This window comes from Enhydra lutris, unplaced genomic scaffold, assembly GCF_002288905.1.
Source record: "Enhydra lutris kenyoni isolate GAN:26980312 unplaced genomic scaffold, ASM228890v2 scaffoldscaffold16, whole genome shotgun sequence".
Classification (NCBI taxonomy): domain Eukaryota; kingdom Metazoa; phylum Chordata; class Mammalia; order Carnivora; family Mustelidae; genus Enhydra; species Enhydra lutris.
The window spans coordinates 5,981,405-6,000,796 of NW_019154100.1; the positions used below are offsets into that span (position 1 = coordinate 5,981,405).

Sequence of the window (19,392 nt, forward strand, 5' to 3'; positions counted from 1 at the left end):
TCTTACCAATTCTGCTGCTATTTCATCAGCAAAACTGAAGTTAGTGATTAGAAATTTGATAATGAGAAATAAGGTAGCTAGACCAGCAAGGTGAATCTGTTGGACATTGTTACTCTACCCTCATGTACACTCTTGACTCAACTGATCCTGGGTTTTCTCTCAGTTTGTCCAATGAAAATATGCAGGCCAGATCCTTGCATTTATAAAACAGTGTGTTGGAATTAAATAGTGTCTCATTTTCGATTCAAAATTATATAATACTGTGAGCATACCAGAAGTGTTGATTAGCTCTGGAAATCCATGGTAGACCCAAAGAACTGAGTTTCTAAGTTGCTTTTCATAACTTGCCTTTCCTGAGGGAGAATGGACTCCCTTCTCTGAAAAATATAAAATAAAACTTCTATTTCCTCTGATTCCCCTTTTCAAAAGGTATCAAGATAACAGATGTGAAGAAAGGGGAGGACTGTATCTTCCGTGCCAGCAACATGTGGACCACAGGATGCTAGGCTGACTGTGTGAGCCTACCTGTCTACAGTGGAAATGCAATGCCCCGCTCCTTGACCCAAGTGAGTCCCTGGTCTGCATACCAGTGAAACTCCCTGGTAAGTGAGAAGCCACCACTTACATTGCTGACTACATGGGTCATACATTTGTTTCAGGACTTTTTGTGAAATGCAGACTTCTTTGCTGAGGACGGGAATCAGGTCTAATTACTTAGGAATAGAAGCAGAAAAAAAAAACCCAAGTTTTTTTGGAATGGAATGCCTGCTTACCTGATCAGGTTGGGTCCGAGATGCTAATAAACCTCTGATGTTTTGCAATGTGAATGATGGTAGAGGAGGTGGAATAGGAAATGGCTGTCCTCAACTCTGCTGCTGCTTGCGTCTGCTTCAGTGGCATCTGACTCTAACCCATCTTGCCTCAGCTGGATAAAGGGAAAGCCATGGAAAGCAATTAGCAACATTTTTGGCCCTTCGATAACTTCATGGTTATAGTATTGTGCCTCCAATATCCATGGAAGCTCAGCTAGTAACTGAATTTGGTATGTTATTAATCAAGCCACACGTTTTTATGGAGAATTTTCTGTGGTCTCAACACTGGGATTTTAGTGAGAGATGGTTAAAAAAAAAAAAAGAAAGATATGTTCTCTAGTAGGGCACATTAACTGATTAATCAAATGCTTCTTGGGATTTACTGTTGTGCCAAGTGCTCTAGGGAAAACACGGGTGTTTAAATAAGATCGCTTATACTGGCAGATACCTAAGTCTTTTCTGAATGAAACAAAAATATTTTATTTTTGATAGTTAAAATTTTCTTTTCTATGAATAATTTTCATGTTCTTTCATTATGAGGAATTCATATCTCTAAAAATGTAGTAAAACTGAGTACATGAGATATGTGTTCATCTCAGGCCACACAGATTAGGTTTGAAGATGTAACAGTCTTTTAAAGGATTCTCATTGGTAAGGAAGAAATGAGTTTTAAATACCAGATGGTACAGCACCAAGAGGAATGTATTTATAATAGCTTTAAGTAAGTACTAGAGCAAAAATTGAACAGTCATGAGTAAATTTATATATATATATAAAAATTTATATAAATGTATTTATACTATTATATGTAAATTTATATAAATTTATTTCTTTATTATATATTTATATATATAAATTTATATACATAAGAGAAATATATAGAGAGAGAAAATAAATATTCTTCCTTATCACTTGCTCACAAATATTTAACTTATATTAAACCTTACTACATGAGAACTTCCTGGTGATTAATTCTCGGGAGTATAAAGGTACAAAGAACTTCAGCAAGTATATTAAAATCATAGTAGCCTTTAATTTGAATATGACAATGGTGTTGTTTTATGAAATGGTTTCATAGCCTACATTTTAAAAAAAATAAGCTTGAAGTTGGAAAAGTTTGGAAAGAGAATTCTGAGCGGCTACCCTAAAGGCAGTTGGCTAACCATGACCAACAGGTAGATTGAGATATGCTACGTGTATGGAAGCAGATGAATTAAACTTTGCTTTAAACAATTCAATTTTTCATTAAGTATTTGGCTTATCTCACCTGTGAAGAAGTTCACAGTAAGAAACCTGGCATTGCCACTTGTCCTATGCAACTCTGGTTGGGAGTGCAAAGACAATTTTCGTGCTTATCTAGTTTTCTGCTAGAGTCGTAAATATGCCATGTCCTTGGTGCTATTTTTGCTGAGCCTTCAAAGAGGAGGTGATGTTGTGGCAGTTTTGAAGATGAAACTGTGTATAATCAATAAAAAAATGTTCTCTATCCCCATTGGTCTCACTTAAAAAACTCTCTATATAAATTCTAGAAACTATTTTAGAAATAGCTTAAAATTAAATTTAGATTATTTAATCATGAGAAATAAATTCAAACAAAGTAAAGAGCATCTGAGGAAGCAGACCAGTATTCACCATTCAGAAATTTTCTTGTCTTTCAAGCAATAACCTAGAAGATAATCCATTAATTATTGAAGGACTTTTAAATCTGATAGTATGGATATCTTTAACAAAACTCACTACAACAGGGGCACCTGGGTGGCTCAGTCAGTTAAGCATCTGCCTTCCGCTCAGATCATGATCCCAAGGTCCTGGGATGGAGCCCCACACGGGGCTCCCTGCTCAGCAGGGAGCCGGCTTTTCCCTCTCCTCCCTGTTTGTGCTCTCTTGCTGTCTCTGTCTCTCTCTCAAATAAATAGATAAAATCTTAAAAGAAAAAACTCACCATATTTGGTCTCCAAGGAAAACTGGTGTGTGTATGTGTGCATGCAAAAACATAATAAATTTGTCTTGAAATTTTTAAAAATGTTTAAATAATGTAAATATAAATATACATAATGTGAATTTAAAATATTTTTAATTTTTTAAATTTTTAACTTAATTTTTTAAAAGATTTTATTTATTTGAGAGAGAGAGAGCAGAGTGAAAGCACAAGCTGGGAGGAGAGGCAGAGGGAGAGGGAGAAGCAGATTTCCTACTGAGCAGGGAGCCCAATGCGGGGCTCAATCCCAGGACCCTGGGATCATGACCTGAGCTGAAGGCAGAGGCTTAACCAACTAATCCACCCAGGCACCGATGTAGGGCTTGAACTCATGATCCTAAGATCGAGACCTGAGCTGAGATCAGAGTTGGATGCTTAACTGACTGAACCACCAGGTGCCTTAGAAATTAAAATACTTTCTTTTCAAAAGGAGACTTTAAAAATGTTGAGCATTAAATCTGTCTATAAGCAGACTAAAGCATTTCATTCCAATAATTTTTCTGCATGCAGGTTATCTCATATAACACTTATCCTCCAGTTTCCTTGAAAGTAAAGAATATATGTTAACAATGGATTATTAAATAATGCAGAAAGCTTCATTATCATTTTCTTGGACTATTCACTAATAAAATAAAGTTGAGATAGGAATAATTATAAATATTTTTAAATATAAACTGATGATCTAACAAAGTTTTTTGCTGTTTATTAAAATCTGTTTTATCAGACTTCTTTTTTTCCCAGTTATGCTGGGGTTTTTTGCTCATTTCCAAATTCACTGTAGTCTTAAGAGCAGCTATATGTACTGGGAAAGTCCGATTCAGCTGCCTGCTTTCATGCGAATCACAGCATGATTGTGGATCTTTGAAAAAGCATAATAGGAACAATTTTTTTATATAATTGTATTAATATTAGACCCTTGTTGAAGTTAGTGAAGTTGACTTAACTTTAAAAAGGAAACATTAAACATTCATTTTTTTCTTTATAAACTTCATAGCAGCTTTGTAGAATACTTACATTTATAACGGATAATGTGGTTATATTTGTGAATTTTAGAATCTTACCTGTAGTATGTGGATAATATTTTTGTGAAAAACATATATTGTGTATTTCTATCTTTCTGTTCATTTTGAAGAGTAAGGAAAGATTATTCTAAGACCTAGTCTTGACACTTTGCAAATCTCTTCAGTTTATATGTAGTCCTTCAGAGGCTTGTGAAAAATTGTTCTAAAATGTGCATAGAGGTGAGACCCAGTCAGTTGAAGTCCTCAGCCAAGATAAACTTTAAATTTTTTTTTAAATTTATTTATTTATTTGACAGACAGAGATCACAAGTAGGCAGAGAGAGAGAGGAAGCAGGCTCCCCGTGGAGCAGAGAGCCCGATGCGGGGCTCGATCCCAGGACCCTGGGATCACGACCTGAGCCGAAGGCAGAGGCCCTAACCCACTGAGCCACCCAGGCACCCCAAACTTTAGAAGCCAATATACTTCTTTTTTTTTTTCTTAAGATTTGTTTATTTAAGAGAGAGAGGGGAAGAGAAAATCTGAAGCAGACTCCACACTGAGCGAGGGCTCGATCTCAAGACCCCAAGATCATGACTTGAGTTGAAACCAAGAGTCGGGCACTTAATTGCCTGTGCCACCCAGGCGCCCCCTAGAAGCCAATACAATTTTAAAGAGAAAATCTTTATAAAATATACAGAACAATCCTCACACACTGAACATCTAACTGTAGGGAAAAGCATGGAGAATAACAATCATCACCTACCCTCTTTGTATATGATTGATATGGATTATTTAACTATCAGAAGATGGAAGGTCAATAAATGTCGCATGAATTTACTCATACAGATTGGAAAATAGGTTGACATATGCAAAATGCACAAATGATCTTCTAAGAGTCCACTCTCATTGAAAAATACTATTCTCAAGTTAATTTACCAATTTTACTCCATATTGCCTAATTTTTCTCCATTAAAATTTAAGTGAGAGGTTCTCATTTAAAAAACAAATACCTTCTCCACCGCCCCCCCTTTTTTTTTAGAGATAGAGAGGGAGTGAGAGGGAGTAGGAGACAGAGAATCTTAAGCAGGCTCCACTTCTGGTATGGAGCCCATTTGGGGCTCGATCTCACAACCCTGAGATCATGATCTGAGCTGAAATCTAGAATTGGATGCTTAGCTGACTGAAACACCCAAGTGCCCCAAACTACTACTTCTATTTTTTTTTAAGATTTATTTATTTATTTATTTGACAGAGAGAGAGAGAGATCATAAGTAGGCAGAGCAGCAGGCAGAGAGAGATGTTGAAGCAGGCTCCCCACCCCTGAGAAGAGAGCCCGATGTGGGACTTGATCCCAGGACCCTGAGCCAAAGGCAGAGGCTTAACCGGCTGAGCCACTCAGGTGCCCCCTACTACTTCTTTTATTTTTATTTATTTATTTTATTTTTAAAGATTTTATTAATTTGACAGACAGAGATCACAAGTAGACAGAGAGGCAGGCACAGGGAGAGAGGAGGAAGCAGGCTCCCTGCTGAGCAGAGAGCCCAATGTGGGGCTCGATCCCAGGGTCCTGGAATCATGACCTGAGCCGAAAGCAGAGGCTTTAACCCACTGAGCCACCCAGGCGCCCCCTTACTACTTCTTTTAAAAGAATATTTATCATCAATATAGCTGGTACACTAGTGCTAGCTTGTACCAGCTCATGAGAGCCAACTGTATATATATTTTCACAACTCTGTGTCCAGAGATGTCCCAAAGGTAGCTTGAAATCAAGTGTGGTGGGAATATTTACATCAAAGAGAAAGAAATTACTATAAATCGTACTCCTAGCCCCAGAAAGCTGGCTTACCACTATACCATTAAACATTAACATATAACGAAAGGAAAAGAGAAATTTGTTTGGGGTCAAAACCCAACCTTCCAATTAGGGAAACATTTTAGAGATTTTTTTCAGAGGATATTCTAAAAGATTAATTAATTAATTATCAAAATCCACTATGCTTTATTAACATATTATTGAAGTATAATGAAGTTCATCAGAAAGAATGAATAGGTAGGTATCTATTAGCTATTAAAACACTACAAAAGTCCAAGAATTAAAAAGCATGATACCAGTGCAAGGACAAAAAATTGGATAGAACAAAATACATGCTCCAGAAAAAGACCCTATCATATACTATAACAATATTTACCTTGAGAACGACTGGTTGGTACTTTGTAAGTTAAAAGCAAAATTATTTGTGCCCCATGCCTCATCCAGTAATTCAGTAAGTTTCAAACTAGAATTTTAAAATATTAACTGTAGAAAAAGTAAAAGGAAACAGAATGTTTACCAACTGTTTCTCAAACCTCTACAGGTAGAAGACTTTCTAAGTTTCTCTCTTCAGATTTCTGCTTCCCAAGTTGATGTCTGTTGCTTTCATTCTAAGAACTCAAATAAGCTAGATACACTGGAAAAATCACAGGGTTTTTGTTGTTGTTGTTGTTGTTGTTGTTGTTGTTGTTGTTTTTTAAAGATTTTATTTATTTATTTGTCAGAGAGAGAGAGAGGGAGAGAGAGCAAGCACAGGCAGACAGAACGGCAGGCAGAGGCAGAGGGAGAAGCAGGCTCCCTGATGAGCAAGGAGCCCGATGTGGGACTCGATCCCAGGACGCTGGGATCATGACCTGAGCCGAAGGCAGCTGCCCAACCAACTGAGCCACCCAGGCGTCCCTGTTGTTGTTTTTTTTTAAATCCCATCAAATTGCTGAGGCTGCAAAGAAACCTAATGAACTAAATTCCAGAAACTGGGGACCTCTGGCTAGCGGAGGGAAGACAAAGAGCTCCCCTCAGCCCTAGCAGGATGGTGGTGTTGGGGGAGGAGGGTAGGCTGCAGGGAGAAAGTGGCCAAAACAGTTTCAGCAACATGTGGGGGAGGGGCACCGATTAGGTTCCTAAGTGTCCTGCCTGACCCCAGAACTGCCACTGAGTCCCAGGAACCCACTCTAACTTCTTTACAAGGAATGGCACTTCAGTAGCACGGTAATGCTGTGTTACCACTGCCCACCCACAACTGTTACTGCTGTTTTACAAATACAGTAACTGAGGTGGAGAGGCCATTAGCCCAGGCTCACAGGGTGAGTGGGAACCAGGATTTATGCTCAGGCAGGGTGACGCCCTAGGTTTCAGTCTTAGCTACGATGCTATTCTGCTTCCCAGTAAATATTTAGTCAAAGGTTATTCATCACTATAGCCTGATGAAGTTATTTACTGACTGAATGTACCCAAATTATCGAGCACTTTTCTCACACTCTCTACAAGGAAGCAAATTCAATACATATAATTTGAAATTTGAGAGCATTGAAAAATTAGGACAACTAGTTTATTTTTTAGAACCAGCAGCTCTCTATGGGTGCAGGTGCTGGGGTTTTCTCTTCCAGAATTCTGATGTTTAAGATGATGCATATTTGTTTTAGGTTTAATAGCTATTCTCTAATCAGGGAGTATCCATGAATTAATTTCCATGCTAATTTAAATTCTACAGTAATGTGTATAATTCTCCCTTTGCTCATTGTAGAGATCTACACCTTGTGTCCATAGGGGGTGATGCAGGTAAAGTTACACTTCCTATCATTTGCAAGTGTGTCAGCACTTCTAAGGACTAACTCATGGTGAAATGGAATAGATACTTTGCAGAAAAATCTGGACATTTGGGAGTTTCATAAATTGTTTCCTGAATTTTCTTCACCAATGTATCACCCATCACCCAAATATATGCCAGTCTTTTGTTGTTTGAATAAAAACTATAATGTGGGTATGTTACCTGTTCAACTATTATAATCAACTTCCCAGGCACCTATAGCAATAAGGTACTTTTCAGAATTAGCGATGGGTTTGTAAAGGATTATAAAGGGTTAGAGCTTTTCCATATTTGATATTTCCCCCAAATTTTGTTTCTGGGAGCACTTTTTACTAGGGGTCCCCCAAGCGGGAGGAGGAAAGGTGCTGCCAGAAGACTCTCTAATGGGGCAGGGACAGGCCCTTCCAGAGGAGCAGTCTGCCTGCCAGGAATCTCAGCCAAGGCAGTGATGAGGGAGTAATAGGAAATGCTGGTTAGCGATCTTAGACAGTTCTAAAAAAAGAATCATAATATAAGAAATGCTGGACAGTGCAGTGATGAGAATCACTCTCGCAGCCCCTCAAACCCCTTTCCCTGAAAGTCTCACCTCCTTGATAATATCCAACACTGAAACAGTGTTTTAATACTTTACACAGATTGTCATCTAACAGCCAAAACTTGACCTTGAGATCTATCCTTCGCTTGCCATGGCTGGTTTTCCCAAGACTTTGATCTCATTAACCATTGTTGATTCTCTTCTGTTTCCATCTTCTAGTCATTTTTTCTTTGGCTTTCTGCTCTTACTTTTGCAATTTTTATTATTGACAATGAGTCTTCCCAAGCTCTGACGTCACATAATTGGCACAGCATACACAGTTAAATAATTCTTGAAAACTGAACCAATCTCTAATGTAGAGGCATTTCTGCCTGGAAGTCACAGCATCACCCCGAAGCCTGAAACCACCATACTGTCTTGCTCTTAAAATAAGTCCCTTTTCTGATGTGTATGTTAACGATAGGGAGAACTAATATTTATTACGTGATTACATGTCACATATTTTCAATAAATTACCTACCTCTGACAACAATCCTATGAAATAGGTGATTTAATGGAGAAACAGGCCCAAAAACATTGAGCAAGGGAAGGAATGGAGACTTGAACTCAGGTCATCTAACTCAAATCAGTGTCTCTCACATTATATCACAGGACCTTTGGCCTGTTTTTTTGGTTTTTTGGGGGGGAGGGGCTGTTTCTTATATGTGAAGTCACTTAACCCTTCTTAGTTCTGGTGTTTCTGTCAAACAGAGGCCCAAGTGATGACGACAAACACAGCTAAAGACAGGACCCGAACTGATAGGTAATTAGGGATGAGCAAAAGAGCATTCACTCTCTGCAAAATCAAAGATAAGAACTACAACTAAAAGTATAGGGAATTAAAGAGATTTTTTTGAAACTGCAGTCATTATTTATCTCATTTGTTTGAAACAAGTTCTGAAATAATACAAATATATTATCTTTCCCAGATTTTGATTGGGACCTGTTTTCAGGACCATTTCTTAGAGTCTATGTTTGAAAAAAAGAAAGAGACTTGAACAAAGAGGCAACAAAGACAATACATTTCATTAAAAATTTTATTTTTTGAGCCCATAAATAGGCAAATTCCAAATAGTAGCAATACAGAGCATTTAAGAACTTCTTAATATTTCTTTTTATTCATCTTTGTTTTTCTTTCCATAAACAAATATACTGGATTAAAGCAACAACACTTAACCCCAAGTTCAATGCCCGAGTACTTTCAATATCTATTTTGAACACATAATAAAGCAGAGGCAGTTAATTTTATTTCCATTCAGAGCTTAGCAATTACTTTAGCTTCACATTATTGTGTCACAAATGATAACCAAAGGGCCTACCTAAGTAGCTGAAATCACCAAACTATTATAAGCCAACTCAACAGTATGTATAAAGTTAATATAAAACAACTAGACTGGTATACATTTGTTTTGGGCCCTAGAAGAAATGTGCCAAAATAACAAGCTTTGGTAAAAGATGAGGTCATTGGGCAGAGGGGAAAGAGGAGTCACGTCATCAAAATTTTTGAGGAAACCTGTAGGTAAAAGGAAATCAGCCTACAATTTTAAGCAAATAGAGGAAGAAAGGGCAGTACATTATCAGGGTTGATGGTAATTCGGGAAAACACACACCATTCCCTCACAAACTAGTTCACTACCTCAAGAGTTCAGCAACAGGCTCTCCAGGAATTCTGTTATTCTCCCACTAAGTTTATTCACATGGAACATAAACCTACATTTATGCTAACAGCACAGTATCGTATGGCTATTTAATCTGACAACGAACAACAGGAAAAAAAACTGTTAGGGCTAGCGTGACTTCGGGCCATATCAATACCCCTGAAAATAGGGGCAAAAAATGAATTATTAAGCAACAGTATTCAAAGAGCACTGTTTATGTAATGTGATTTATAAACAAATAAAATTCAGTAATCCTCCATGGAAAAAGCCGTAATATTTGAAAATTAGAAATGTTCTGATGCTGATTTTTTACCGAAGTGGCACTCCGAAGCGTTAAGTTGGAACAAATTCCAAATTCACACTTACTTGCATCACCTCAGTTTAATAATCCAATAAATGACAAAAAAGACAAACAATGAAAATAGCATCATATAGCACAGCAGCTTTGTTTGGCTCCCTCTAGATAAAATCTTCAGTTTTCCCATAGTTTTACCTAGAAATCCAGTAGTAGAATCAAATTGTGAATCCTGTGAGGAGAAAAGGAAAACGAAATAGTTAGATTCTAATATTCTACATATGCACATTTAAATAATTGAATATACTGTTATTAGAATACATTTTTAATGATACTTTTAGTGTTTAATCAACTCAGGAACCTGTTTGTAACTTGGGTAATCAAGTCTGATTACGCTGTGCAAAACAGAGTAATTCTCTCAATGAATAAAAAGCTCTTTCATTACCCAATAAACATTTCTTTCAGGACCAGAGTAATTCAAAATCCCAAACTATTTAGGTCTTTTCCCAATCGTGTGAATTAAAAAAACATTAACAATAAAGGTATGTAGTTTGTCTATTATCACACAGGTGTTTTCTGTTTTTGTTGGGGCACTGCTCTCCAAGGTCAAATGGTTGGCTGCTTTCAGTAAGTCAGTACAATAACTCATCCAAAATTTAATATGGTTAGCAGTTAAATGTACTTTATTTTTAAGATCTTTTTATTTAGATGGCTGACCTTGAAGTACAGTAGAGTCTATTAAAAGTTAAGAGAAATCATGTAGAAGTGGTAAAATGTGGTTAAGAGTACAAATATGAATGGGGAAAACTACCATATTAAGTCCTAAAGATGAGAGGTCTAGGTGTGGATTAGAAATACTCCACTTTCATAGAAATCTCAATATCCTAAGATGTAAAGGTATATGATAGCCTCTGCACAGCTCAAGTTTTATGGAGTTCAAGCACTTTAGATCTATAGTTCTTCACCAGGGTTATGTATCACAATGACCTGGGACACTCCCTTTTTTCATAATAAGTATGTGTAAATCCCTTGCCCCTGAAATTCTCTTATCAGTATATTTAAATTGGGAACCAGGCATAAATATTTCCTGAAAGGTCCCCCGGTGATTCTGATGTACAACCTCCATACAAACATTGCTCTCAATGCCATATTTATTTTTTAATGCCATCCTCATTTTTTAATAATACAATTTTAAAAGCAAGTGGAGAGACTAGGGAAGGTCCAGAGAAATAACATCCAAAATAAGCATTCAAGAATGGAAAGAGATGCTACAAGAAAAGGTGTATGTTGCTGAGCTCACTGAGACTTGAGATGAAAGGCTCTGGGATGTTACTATGTTCAAATCTTATTTGTTCAGGAGTGATCCTGAGGAGATTAAGCAAAAGAAATGGGTTCACATTAAGTCAAAGACATTCAGCTGATTGAATATGAGGAGCTTTTTGATTACTTGGTATCTGTATTCATTGAGATTTCTAAGAACACTCAAAATAGTCATTTGTCCTGAGTCTTTAACAGTGTTTCTAAATACAAGATGAAAGTTACAATGGCTTCTACCTCCTCCTTCCATTTGTGTTAGGCAAGGTGAAAAATGGGAAAATAAATAAACTTATTAGTTATTTCAAAGCAATGAGATACAAAAGGGCAGGAATCCAGGACTTATGATCTCTAATTTCAAAATGGATAAAAGTTAAAATGGTATTATTCCTGATTAAGAGACTAACATTGAGAATATTAGATCAAATTTCAATTTAAAGTCAGAACTACTTACCATTTCAGCTAATAATTTATTTTGATGTTTAACTTCATGGCCTATTTCAATGGAGAGCTATTTTAAAAAAGCACATTATGTTATTACTCATATAAAGGTATTTGAGTGTTATAAAGTAAAAATAATACCACTCTAAACATACTTTTTCTCAAATAAAACTGTCTTCTGAAAATATAAAATACATAAACTTTCTTCTGATATTTTCTCCCACTGACATGAAAAGGAAATTTAGAATTTCTACTCCTTCTCAACTATGGCTATTGTCTCCCTGTTCTTCATTTTGATTTCATCTTAATACTTAATTCCATCTTTTAATTTTGATACATACTTCTGATTCTCTTGGCCTTGCATGCTTTTTTCTTCCTCTCTTTATATTTAAACAACAGCACTTATCTGTGTATTTTCTTCTTTACGTTTTAAAAGATATATACAAGTACCCATATTACCAATTCAAATCTACATTAAGTATTTAATATTTTTTTAATGAAATGGGACATTACTTTGAATATATACCTAAACTGGTTATTTAGATTCTAAAGGTTATTTTTCTTTAAAATATGATAATATGGGCGCCTGGGTGGCTCAGTTGGTTAAGCTCAAGTCATGATCTGAGGGACCTATAATTGAGCCCCACATCAGGCTCTCTGCTCAGAGGGGAGTCTGCTTCTCCCTCTCCTTCTGCATGCCGCTCCCCCTGCTTGTGCGTGCATGCACTTGTGCTCTCTCTCTCTTTGTCAAATAAATAAAAATCTTCAAAAATAAAATATGGTAATAAATTGGAAAAAAAAAATGACAAGTTTTGTTACCTCCACTCTGAGCTATGCCGAAAGAGGCTGAACCTAAAAGAAATACTATTTATGTGGTTATGGCTGCTATTCAGGCCAAAACGTATTTAATACTTTATATGAAAATTCATCAAAGGCTTCACTTCCAAGATATTTGGATAAATTACAAGCAACAAATGAAAATCTTGGCAAACTGCTGCAAATATTATTCTCAACTTATCTTGTGTGGAAAGCATATGGGGTGATTCTGATACAAAACCATACTAGAATTCTATAGATCAGAACATGAGCTTTTTTCCAAATTTAGCAATTCAGAGGTAAAAAAAACAACTATAAAGCTAAATATCCCAAATCACCTAACAACTTTCTACAACTGTCATTCATGCCAAAGAAAGAACTTTCCAGGAGGGAAAAAGCTTTCTTCTAACAAGGAGCCTAAATTATCAACTGGAGTTTAAAAAACAAAACAAAACAAAAAACCCAAAAAACATTTAATTCTTAATTCCCTCTAAATATTGATTTTCTAAATTGTAACATTATACAATATTACTTAGTTCATTGATCAACTCCTTTTGATTTAATACGACTTTGAAAACAATACTCGTTTCAGATGTAATAGTCTTCAGGCTGAATACAATTCTATCTTCCAAAGACTAATGAAATACCAATTAAGTTTTGGCAACATGAGCTTCTACTGAATGCTCTATTAGTGTAGAGCACGTTTAACGTAATACAGAATCAATCACATATGCTGTTAGGATCACCTTTTTGCAATTCCTTTATTTAATACATATTAAGCTCAGTACCACTAATAAGAAATTATGCTTAGGTGGTATGTAAAAGATAAAAGTAAGTACAATAGAAAAACCCTACATTCTGGTAAATTTCTTCTACGTACCAATAATTCCAATGCAGATCCCTATGTTAGAGAAATGGTACAAATGGTCTTATGATCACATGGGAAAAAAGTGACTTTTGATGTGGTAATCAGGTAAAGCTTTCAAGAAGGAAGGAGTACAGTGAAGGGGAGCCTTTACTATGGGCAAATTTAGTGAAGATAAGGAGGGATGGGACATCGCTAAGGCAAAGGAATAGCAGGATCAAAGGTATGGGAGTGCAAGTGACAGCCAGCACACACACACAAAGAGTACTCTAGCTGTCTTGCAGAAAACATATACACATTCGAAAAGTGTGGGGCATAAGGTCTGAAAAGCTGTGGACAATCTCTGAAGGACCTATTTGATCAAGCTACAGAGCGTGAATTCCATTCTTACATATGGAGACACTGGAGACTTCCGGGAGCATATGATGCATTTTTTTTAAATTAACATATACTGTATTCATACAATTTTAAAAACAGCCCAAAAAGATAAGGTGGCTGTGGCAACAGTACATAGCTCAGAACAGACAGTGCAATAAATGAGAAACAAACAGGTTAAAAGGCTCTCTCAGTAGTTCAGCCAAGAAAACCAGGGGATAGTATCAGAAATAAAAAAGAAGAGACAGAAAGAAAGAAGTACTAAACTCAGTTGACTGACCTGGGGTACAAAGGTAGAAATATGAAACACTGAGATGTGTAGCTTAGAATACAAGAAGAAGAAAAGTCAGGAAAAGAGCTGCGTGGGGCCAGAAGATAGACTGCTCTGAGACATTACTACAGACAACATACAGTACTGTAGATGTACCCACACACCAAAAAAGTGGAAGTTTAAAAAAAATAAACAAATGTACCATATGTTTTGATTGGCCACGTTTTCTAATCTTCTACTTAAATCATATTTATATTTTGAGTGCATTTTGACCTTTCTGAATAATACACAACTTGGGTAACTGAATTCCTTAGTATGATGCCAATAATAATAGTTTATAATATGTACATAAATACATAAATTTGAAAGTATATAACATCTGTTAAATACTTACAGATTTTATAGCAGTTACTTTGCTTCTCAGACTTTCAGTAAGTCTCTCGTTTTCTTCTTCACAGGCACTATAGCCACTGTTAGCATAGCCATAGTTCCCATAGTTGCCAGGAGGTACTCCTTCACCTGCAAGGATCAGAATCACAGTATAGTTGTAGCAAAAACAAGCCACTTTTGAAACCTTGATAGGAAAGAACCAAAAAAGACCCCTGGAGGGCGTTGCAGACCACGTATGTCTATAATATTCACACTTCAAAGAAATTTTTAAGATTAATAACCAAATAGAGATCAGAACAATTCTAATGCCCTCTTTTAAGCAAAGAATGTTCAATTCATTCTTATACTTATTTATTGATTGTTTATTGATTGTCCACAAGACGTTAATAGGCACTGATATACAAGGATATTCAGGATACATTTCCTGCTCCACAGAACTACAAATTTTAAAAAGGATTCAAAAGTAGTAGCATCAACTGTCCATTGAAGAAGCCTGGCGATGAAGGAAAAGGGAGAAAGAGGATAAACATAGCAGGAGGAAGCCCGTGGCAGGGCGGGGCAGGGGTGGTGGGGGGGGGGAATCCTTTACTGGCATCTCTTCCTTTTAAATAGAAGAGAGCTGGAATTACTTATGGATAACATTAGCTGAGAGTTAAGAGGGACACACATTCAACAAATATTTCCAAAACTCCTATGCATCAGATCCATTTTTCTTTCTGGGTACTACTGTTGGGAGCCTATCTTCTAGGGAATTGCACTGAGAATACACAGTCCCAGCGACTGCCTAATAAAGTACTTGGTATTCATCAGGCAATCAAACAGGTGGCATGAGCCTTGGAGAGTGAATCTGTATACAAATGTGCTAGAGGACTGCGACAGGAAAGCAGGGTGTTGTTTAACCACTTTTTTTTTTTTAAACAATTGATACCATCAATTTTCTCAGTAAAGGAAGAAATAAGACTGTCTTTAAGGAAGGGTATCATTTGGAAAAATCAGTAAGGAGAATAATGGGGGAAAATGACTAGGACTACACAAGTCCTAAGGGGATGAAATGATCCTGGCTGAGGCAACATACTGTGGTGGTGTCAGTCCTCCCGGATGTGTGATTTTTCTGAAGAAGTGCTCATCAACCAGTTAGCCTGGAAGAATGTGGATGGTTGGATTGATCAAGAGTTTGATCAAGAGGTTTACAGCGTTAGGGCTGAAGAAAAGAGCCCCAAGAGGCTGAGCTTGCTTGCCAAAAGAGAAGCTGAATATATGGAATGTGGGGACTACACTGGACAGGGACAGAAGCAGTTTCAATGGAGAAATGAAGGAAAGGGGTGATAGAGAGACTAGGTCTCTGTAAACTCAAAGAATAGATGAAGCCAGAGACACAGTGAAAGATGGAAGGACAGGAAGTAACAGTGCTGGTAGCTGAAGGATGGTTGGGGTGTAAATGGTTGGGGTGTAAAGGCTCTTTCAAGATATGGCACAAACCTCACTTTCTTTCAAAGGCAAAACTCCCTCTGAATTCTTACAACTCTTAACTACACACAACACTAGTATCATACTCTAGAGGATACTGTAAAGGTAGAAACTAAATCTGTTTCACTCATGGCTGTATATCCCCCACAAAGTGTACTCACACACACACACACACACACACAATGCACAGTAAGGCACACTAAAAAAACACTCATATATGAATTAATACAATCTGACTTCACTGTTAGTCAACTTTGAATGCGCCTGCCTTTGCCAAGAAGGAAATCATAAACTTCTTTGAGGGCAGAGACAATGTCTCATACTTCTATATTCTATACCTAATGACTAAATGCAGCAGACACTTACACAATTCCCACCACTACAAAAACCACAACAAAATGTTAAACAAGTATGTTCCGGGAGAAAGAGGTGCAGTCCTCAAATTCTCCCTCCATTGCTGATACACTATCCATAAAACTCTAAATATAGCATGAGAAGTTGTAGGAAAGCTAGTGAATGCCAAAAATCACCCTCAGCCTGTGTCTATTTAGACAAATGCTACTTCTTTAGTTTCTACCCTAACTGAGCCAAATCATTTAGAGATTCATGGGAAGTGTGCCACATGAATACCTATCAGCTTCATTATTTATCCCAAGTTTAAAATTCCAGGTCAATTCAATCTGATACTTAAAAAAAAAAAAAATCCAGAATAAAAAGAATCACATCATACCTATGTAAATGATAATAGACACTTAAGTAAGCATCCTTCCACTCAACTACAAGGGAGCTTCAGGGAGTGGGGGGATGGGAAAACATTCTATCCTAGAGATTCTAATATAATTAGTCTAGGCTGCAGTCCAGGTATCAGTGCCTTAAAAGCTCTCCAGGCGATTCTAATGTACAGTCAGGGCTGAGAACCACAACTTCTCAAGTCCCTTTTCTGCAATTTATCATGGCACACTGCTGCACAAAAACATTCAAGGGAGTCAAAGGACCTATTGATGAGATCGAAACTCCTTGGCCTGGCACTAAAAGTTATCCCCTCAGTGGGGTTCTGGTTTCATGTTTCCTATCTCAATCACACTGGCTTAATAATAATCCCATATACACACCATGCTTAATCCTATCCTCCAATTTTTCGGGGGTACGAGGAGGGGTAGGAGAGTCTTGCTTCCAACTGGAACGTGCCTCTCTCACCCTCCATTGATCAAGTTCTAGTTCAAGTTCTTAAGTTTCTACAAAGTAAGCAGTGCTCTATCTCTGGAATCCCTGAGACACTAGCTCTATAACTTATCTCCTCTTTGGATGTACAGTTGTCACCTTGTACTATAATTTATCTTCATACATGTTCTTACTTACCAACCAGACTGCAAGCTGTGGGAGCACAAACAGGGCCATAATCAACTGTATACCTAGAACTTACTCAAATACACAATAAATGTCTGTTATCATTAATAATGATAAAAATAACATTTAGGCATATAAAATTAAACTGCTCAATATTAGCTATTTTTTTTTCTCTACAATTTACCTGGCCAACTTTCTAGGATCCAAGTATTCATAAAAAGCTGTATTTTTCAAAAGCTCTTTCTCACAGGGGCACCTGGGTGGCTCAGTGGGTTGAAGCCTCTGCCTTCAGCTCAGGTCATGATCTCAGGGTCTTGGGATCGAGCCCCGCATTGGGCTCTCTGCTCAGCGGGGAGCCTGTTTCCCTTCCTCTCTCTCTGCCTGCCTCTCTGCCTACTTGTGATCTCTGTCTGTCAAATAAATAAATAAAATCTTAAAAAAAAATAAATACCTGACACTTCTGAAAAAATTTTTTATTCCTTTTTCATTTTATTGCAACCACTGAAAAAGGTAACATTACTTTTTTCAAATATTCTACATATTTTCAGGTATGCTGCACGCTGATTTAACGTTTTTTTTTTTTTTTAAATACTCCCTTAATAGAGCTTCAAAACCCAGAATATGCTGTTTTTATTAGCTGTCCGTTATAATGGCCCCTTAAAAGTCCTTGTGCTTGGTGAAACTGTTTCCTAAGTTTTCACACTGGAACAAGACTCAGATAAAAAAATGTTCTGGGTTATGGGACGCCTGGGTGGCTCAGTTGGTTAAGCAGCTGCCTTCGGCTCAGGTCATGATCCCAGCGTCTTGGGATCGAGTCCCTCATCGTGCTGCTTGCTCATCAGAGAGCCTGCTTCTCCCTCTGCCTCTGCCTGCCATTCTGTCTGCCTGTGCTTGCTCTCTCTCCGACTCTCTCTCTCTGACAAATAAATAAATAAAATCTTTAAAAAAAAAAAAAAAAAAAAAAAAAAAATAAAATATTTAAAAAAAAAAAAAAAAATGTTCTGGGTTTTAATGGACTTTGACCCTGATGTTACATACTACGGCCTTTAACAATAACGACAGGTACATTTACCTTTGTAACTCACTGTTACCAGATTAATATGATTGTTAATAGTGTGCTTCGCATGCAACATTCATTCTTCAAATTTCGCTTCTGAAAAAACTAACATCCCAGGACGAGTGGAGTACAAGAAACCGAAGCCAGACTTGAGGAACTCAGCAGGTTTCGTAATCACTCTCTGACAGTCGATAATACAAGAAAACTTTGGTAGTTCAGCTGGCACCTGTACATACCCCACCCCCAATCCTCCACTACTATCTTTCTATAAATGTACCATTCAAACTTGGGCTGAACCAAACTAAAGCAAACCCCTAGGATCTGATACAAATGGTGTGTGTCTACTTGGCTCCGCCTCCAAAGACCCCCCCCCCCCCCATACATCCTGCTTTCTAGCCCAGGTTCCAGTGACATAAGAACTGGTCTGATTTCCTTCCGCGTCCCCGCGCCCAGCACGGCCGGTTCTGGAGCCCCCGAACTTCGAACCTCAGCCCTCTTCTTACCCAGGCCTGCACGCCTCATCCTGCCAGAGTAGGGAAGAAAAAAGCAGATGGAGGGATGGATAGGAAGGGGCCAGGGGTCCCCCGGACGGCGTCTTCAGTACCAGGGCCCAGAAAAACACCAAGTTCTTTCCCCAAAGCGCCACGACATCACTGGAGTCTAAACATCGCGCCGGCTGATGGCGTCACCTAGACTTCGCCGCCTTGAGGGGCGGCTTGAATGGCATTCTGGGAAATGTAGTTCACCGTCGACGCAGTTAGTGAGGCAGGGGCGTGGCGTGAGCTAGGCTCCCGGAGCGGGCGGGGCTTCCGGAGAGGGCCGGGCCGGGCGCTGTGCGGTCTCTGACTCAGGGTCTGAGAGTCAGAGGAGACGCCGCTACGTGGCGTGTACCTTACTCTCAGCTTGTCGCCTCCCCACCCCCTCCCCACCGCCTCCCCACCCCCTCCCCACCGCCTCCCCACCCCCTCCCCACCGCCTCCCCACCCCCTCTCCACCCCCTCCCCACCCCCACCCCCTCCCCACCCTCTCCCCATCCGACCCTGTGCTCCTCCCACATCCCCACCCCCGAATTTAACGCCGTAGGTCTGCCTTTCTCAGACCTTGGGAGGATAG

General features: G+C 38.2%; 1 protein-coding gene across 2 annotated transcripts; it reads right to left on the minus strand.

Annotated features, from left to right (window-relative positions):
• Positions 1–10,007: 10,007 nt before the first annotated feature.
• LOC111147341 (Bet1 golgi vesicular membrane trafficking protein) lies at positions 10,008–18,962 on the minus strand. Of its 2 annotated transcripts, XM_022503338.1 has the most exons (4): positions 18,783–18,962; positions 14,413–14,537; positions 11,705–11,761; positions 10,008–10,168 (listed from the first exon to the last, which is right to left on the minus strand). In XM_022503338.1, the coding sequence occupies exons 1-4, from the start codon at positions 18,799–18,801 to the stop codon at positions 10,013–10,015; spliced, it is 357 nt and encodes a 118-aa protein (XP_022359046.1). In that variant the 5' UTR covers positions 18,802–18,962; the 3' UTR covers positions 10,008–10,012. The 2 variants fall into 2 exon arrangements, with proteins under 2 accessions (XP_022359046.1, XP_022359045.1); XM_022503337.1 differs by lacking the exon at positions 18,783–18,962 and having other exon boundaries at positions 14,413–17,479.
• Positions 18,963–19,392: the final 430 nt, after the last annotated feature.